Source organism: Myotis davidii, unplaced genomic scaffold (genome assembly GCF_000327345.1).
Source record: "Myotis davidii unplaced genomic scaffold, ASM32734v1 scaffold2414, whole genome shotgun sequence".
In the NCBI taxonomy this organism is placed as follows: domain Eukaryota; kingdom Metazoa; phylum Chordata; class Mammalia; order Chiroptera; family Vespertilionidae; genus Myotis; species Myotis davidii.
The window spans coordinates 44,222-49,743 of record NW_006285083.1 but is presented as its reverse complement, the minus strand read 5'-3'; the positions used below and the strand labels follow the sequence as shown (position 1 = coordinate 49,743).

General features: G+C 57.0%; 1 protein-coding gene across 3 annotated transcripts in view; it reads left to right on the top strand.

The window, feature by feature from the left end:
- RGR (retinal G protein coupled receptor) overlaps window positions 1-5,204 on the top strand; it is a 10,423-nt gene extending 5,219 nt beyond the window's left edge. Inside the window, exons 4-7 of one of the 3 annotated variants that reach the window (XM_006755598.2) lie at window positions 897-1,050; window positions 2,494-2,611; window positions 4,277-4,390; window positions 4,791-5,204. In XM_006755598.2, coding sequence (XP_006755661.1) covers window positions 897-1,050; window positions 2,494-2,611; window positions 4,277-4,390; window positions 4,791-4,928 — 524 coding nt within the window. In that variant the 3' untranslated portion in view covers window positions 4,929-5,204. Of the gene's footprint in view, window positions 1-896; window positions 1,051-2,493; window positions 2,612-3,085; window positions 4,391-4,790 lie in introns of those variants that run through there. The other 2 variants (XM_015558667.1, XM_015558666.1) reach the window with 2 other exon arrangements.
- Window positions 5,205-5,522: the final 318 nt, after the last annotated feature.

Below are 5,522 nucleotides of genomic sequence, written 5' to 3'. Positions count from 1 at the left end.
TCTTCCTGGTTTGCAGGTGCTGCCTCTTGCTGTGTCCTTACATGGAGGAGAAAGAGATCATCTCTCTCTTATCTCTTCTTTTTAAAAAACGTATTTTTATTGATTTCAGAGAGGAAGGGAAAGGAAGAGAGAGATAGAAACATCAATGATGAGAATCATCCATCAGCTGCCTCCTGCACGCCCCCTACTGGTAATTGAGCACACAACCTGGGCATGTGTCCTGACTGGGAATCAATCTGTGACCTACCGGTTCATAGGTTGATGTCAACCCCTGAGCCACACTGGCTGGGCCTTATCTCTTCATAGAAGGGCACTAATCCATCATGGAGGCTCCACTCTTGGGACCTAAGTGCCTCCCAAAGTCCACATGGTTCTGGGGCTTCATGGTATGAATTTTGGATGGGAAGCATAAAGATTTAGTTCATAGAAGGGGACATATCCAAGCCAACTCTATCTGGGGCTGTGTCCATAGAACCAGTGTCAGGTGAGGGGGTTGTAGACCTGCTCTTCTCTGCTGATCCCCTGAGTCCTGTCCACAGAGGAACATGAGCTATGGACAGAGAAGGCATCTGGGAAAGGCCTTCTGCAGCAAGACCAGGAGGCAGCCCTGGAGGGAAGAGCTGGGTGAGGATGTGAGGGAAGTAGGTGGGGAAGGTCAGGCCACTGGGGCCAAAAACATTGTCAGGACCTAAAACACTGTCAGGACCAAAAACACTGTCAGGACCTAGCCTCCACCCGTGGCATTGAGATGCCCAAACTCCATGCCCAGAGCTCTTGAGTCCGGAGCAGACTGCTGCTTCTGGTCATTGTGCCCAGAGTTGACCTATGAAGCCGACATTCACGAAGCCCACTGTTCTTCCATCAGCTCCTCTCAACAACCCTCCTCCTCCCTGCAGGCAGCCGGTTGGCATGGCGCACAGCCGCCTCCTTGGTGCTCTTCGTGTGGCTGTCTTCAGCCTTCTGGGCAGCACTGCCCCTCCTGGGTTGGGGCCACTATGACTACGAGCCCCTGGGGACCTGCTGCAGTCTGGGCTACGCCAGGGGGAGCAGGTGAGGCTGGAGGCGCCCTTCCAGGGGACAGCGATGTCATAGCTGAAAATCCAACATTGGCCAGGCAATCCCAACTCCTCAGCTGTGATGCCCACTTGCAGGCTGACGGTGGGCAGGGAAACCCACTCTGACCGGCTGAGTGACGCATGGTTGCAGTGTGAGGGCAGAGGTGGGCCCGGCAGCAGCCGGCTGTGAGCACTGGCCTGGTTGGTGGTAGCAGCTGCTGAGCCAGGACCCTTGGCCATCTCAGCAGTCAGCCATCGGAGCTTCGACTTGCTTGCTTTCTACAGGGAGTCCTGCCCTGGGGTTCGATGGATTCAGGGAATGTCACGGTCTTTGCTTTGGGAGGAACCTCCTTGGCACAGTGCTCAGGTCTCTAAATCCCCTGAGCCTCTGTGGCAGCCAGGCCCTGGGCCAGCCCTGGAGAGACAGTGGATGCACAAGGCTCGCTGTCAGGGAGCCATGTCTAATACTGCCTGTCTCCCCCTCCCCCCCCCCGGGGGCCCTGGGAGACCAGGACTGAGAGGAGGGGCCACATGAGCTCCAGCTGCCCTCTCACTTCCACTAGAACCGTGTTGCATTTGCTGCTTTATATGTTTACTCACATTTGCTCATGAAGTGTCTGCCCCTGACAAAACCCACTTGAGAACCCTGGGTCCTCCCAGTACCTGCCATGCACTCTGGGCAGTGTTTCCCAGGCTGTGCCCATCCTTCCGGCACCCCTTCCCCCACCTGCCCTTAGTGGACAACACCAAGGTGACATGGTATCTTCTTTTAAAAAATATATGTTTTTTCTTGATTTCAGAGAGAGGGAGAGAGAAACATAAACGATGAGAGAGAATCATTGATTGGCTGCCTCCTGCACATCCCCTACTGGGGATGGAGCCCACAACCCGGGCCTGTGCCCTGACAGGAAATTGAACTGTGACCTCCTGCTTCATAGGTCAACTCTCAACACTGGCCAGTGACATGGTATCTTCTTAACGAAGGGTCGGCCCTTGCACCTCCCATGGCCACAGCAATTTCTTCAGTGACACAGTGCCCAGTCTCTGCCATCCACAGGCCCCTTTAAAATCCCTGTGCCAGGAACACTCCTGGAATGCTCCTTCCTCTTGGTCCATTGGCATCTCCATCTGGTAAACATGGTTTCCAAACAGAAGTGCCCACCCCCCATGCTGGGGGCACACACTGAGCTGGGCCCCTGGATGGGCAACAGCTAGTGAAGGAGGACCCTCACCCAGCTCCCTGGCTCCTTCGGGGTGTCTAGGAGACCCTGGTGGCTTCCTGGTTCTGAGGGGAGTGCAGGCAGGATGGGGAGTGGCCACACTCTGAGCTCCCATCTCGTGGGAGCAGTTCCCTCATGCGACTGCCCGGAGCTGAGGCGGAGGGACTCGGGGAGCTCTCACCCTTGAGTGACAGCCTCCCGCTCCCCTCTACCTGCAGAAACTTCACCAGCTTCCTCTTCGTCATGGCCCTTTTCAACTTCCTCCTGCCCCTCTTCATCACATTCACATCCTATCGCCTCATGGAACAGAAACTCGGGAGGACCAGGACCCCCCAGGTAAGGCCTAACCCTGGAGCAGAGGGCTCTGGGCTGCTTGGGAACGTGGCAGATGCAATGGGGTTCCTGTGTGTTCAACAATCAGAAGCAATGCAGCTGTCCCAGGGGAGGGCGAGAGCGCCCCCCTGTGGGTGCTGGGGATTGGTCGCCATGACCTTGGGGAAGGGCCAGGGCTGCTCAGGCTTACCGGCTGGACACTGAGCCCGGAAAGCCAGGGCCCTGCCAGACTCCGTCCACACTGTTACGGTTCTTCTCAAGGACGTGAGGGCCGGCACAAAATCACATGCTTTTTAAAAAAAAAAAAAAAAAATTTTTTATTGATTTCAGAGAGGAAGGGAGAGGGAGAGAAAGAAACATCAATGATGAGAGAGAATCATTGATCAGCTGCCTCCTACATGCCCCACACTGGGGATTGAGCCCACAACCCGAGCATGTGCCCTGACCGGAATCAAACCATGACCTCCTGGTTCACAGGTCGATGCTCAACCACTGAGCTACAGCAGCCGGGCAAAATCGCATGCTTTTTCAAAGCTGCTTGAACGCGTGGAAAGGATGAATCTAATCTCAGGCACCAGCTCTTCCCCGCGACGTGAACTATACCCTCGGCCACTTCTGAATTTCCGCAGGGTATTTCCCTGCCACAGTTTTACCTTTGTCACCTGGATAATCTTTAGCAAATGAGTCAAAACAAGCACCAGAGATTTTTAAATCCAGGTATTAATGGCACATTTTCGCAACTCCCAGAGGAGGAGCGGTCTTATTGAGGGGCTGGCTGAGCCCTCTGCCAGCGCTGCAGTGGGGCAGGAAAGGGAGCCGGGCCGCTGAGACGCCTGCGCAGGTGCTTCCCTTTGACCTGGAAGCGGGGCACACTCTGCGAGCTGCAGGCGGGGCCCTGAGTCACAGCAGGAGGGCCAGGCTGTGCTGGGACCCTGAACTGCGTTCAGGTTCCGGGTGCAGCTCCCTAGCGGGTCGCCCCGCAGGCCGGTGCCATCGCCCGGAGATCAGGTTGCCGCGGGCGTCCTCGTTCTTCCGAGTTGACTTAAACCATGAGGCTGACAACATCAGCGGGCGCCGCCCTGGCCCTGGCCCCGACCCGGCCGCGCGCTTAGTCCTTCTGTGAAAGGAACACAGTCTACAGACACTGAGGTTTAGGCTCACAAGTCCTCGCCCAAGCGCACGTGAGAGGAGAGCATGGCAACTTCCTCTTACAATTAGATCGAGAGCGAAAAGCCCCCTGAGTGGCACCACATCGCCTGTCCCGGTTGTGTCTCCAGCGTGGGAAGCGGCCCCTCTGAGCCCAGGACCCCAGTGCAGCTGCAGGAGAGCTGGTTCCCAGGCTGAGGTGTGAGGGCCACGCAGGGACCCTTGTGCACACAGACATACTCAGGGAGCCCGGGTTCGACCAGACCCTGCCTCCAGGCCAGTCAGGTAGAATCTGGCCATTTTACAGACAAGGCAACTGAGGCTAAGCAAGCTTACATGACAGGCTGAGGCTGTGCATCTGAAATGGCAGAAGGGCCCCTGGGGCCCCAAGCTCCCCCACAAGCTCAGCCCCTTCCTGCAGCCTGGCAACGTGCCAGTCTGCACATGCCCGCACGGTCCCTGGCTGCCTGGGCTGCCAGCCGTCAGGGCAGTCATGCCCCCTCCGTGCCCATTTCTCCCCAGGTGAATACCACTCTGCCAGCCAGGACGCTGCTGCTTGGCTGGGGCCCCTACGCCCTCCTGCATCTCTGTGCAGCCCTCGCGGGCACGGCCCTCATCCCCCCCAGGCTGCAGGTGGTAAGGGACCCCCAGTGCCAGAGCCTGGGCTCACTCCACCTTTGCCTCTCTCTTGCTTTCCTACCTCCATGATATTCTCTCTTTCTCTCTTCCTTTAAATACCCATAATTCACTGGGACTGTGCTTGTCGCCCAGGCCACAAGGGCAGCTGCTTGATGCTGCCTAAGCCTCAGGTAAGGTGACAGGGCAGATGGCTAGAGGGGGACGTTCCTCTGGAGCCAGGGACTAAGGTTGTGCCCAGAGCCATGTGCTCCCAGACAAGACACATGGACCCCTAATCGGAGAGGACAGGGCAGCAGGACAGTGATGGGGCCTTGGGGGTTGGAGGGGATCACCAGGTGGGACCAGGGAGATAGGCAGAGGCTTTGCAATTTCTTTCCTGGTGTTTTTGCAATAACAGGTGCCCGCTCTCATTGCCAAAATGGTGCCCACAGTCAATGCTGTGAACTACGCCCTGGGCAGTGGAATCTGGCAGCGCCTGCCCCTGCAGCGAAGTGGGAGGGACTCGGCCCAGGGAGCCACTTGGGTTCTGCGCTGACCAGGGCTGACCAGAACCCCCCTCCCCCGCACCCAATCCCACCACCTGGACAGAGCCAGGGCTGGGTGCTGCCTGTGGGTCCTAACCAGCAACCCCAGAGCCAAACTCCAGACATGAATCCTTCAGCCCTAATGGCCATGAGCCCAGCCCTGTGTCAGACACTGTAGGGAGAGGCTCTAGGGTCAAGCCTTGGGCTGACCTATGGCAGGTCAAGTCCCTTAAACAAGTCCCAGCCTGGAGGGCAGAGCTCTCCTAGCATAATGAAGCCTGACCTTGTAGCCCTCCCTAATTCCGTCCTAAGTAGCTAATGGGCTGTGGGAGGTGCAGCAAGTGTTGCCAAAACAAGAACATTTGTGTACATGTTCATCTACCCTTGTTTTAATCAGACTATAAAATAAAGCATCAGCTTGCAGGCTGGGTCTTTTGCTCCTTCATCCAGGCACAGGAGATCTACTGAGCCCCAGCTGTATTCCCTGTCTGTCTTTTCTTCAGTTCTTCACTGCTCCTCCTCAGGTTCACCCTGGGCCGTGCACGGCCCAGAACACAGGGCCTTGAGATGCTAGGCTGCATGACAGGAGTGTGTGTGTGGGGGGG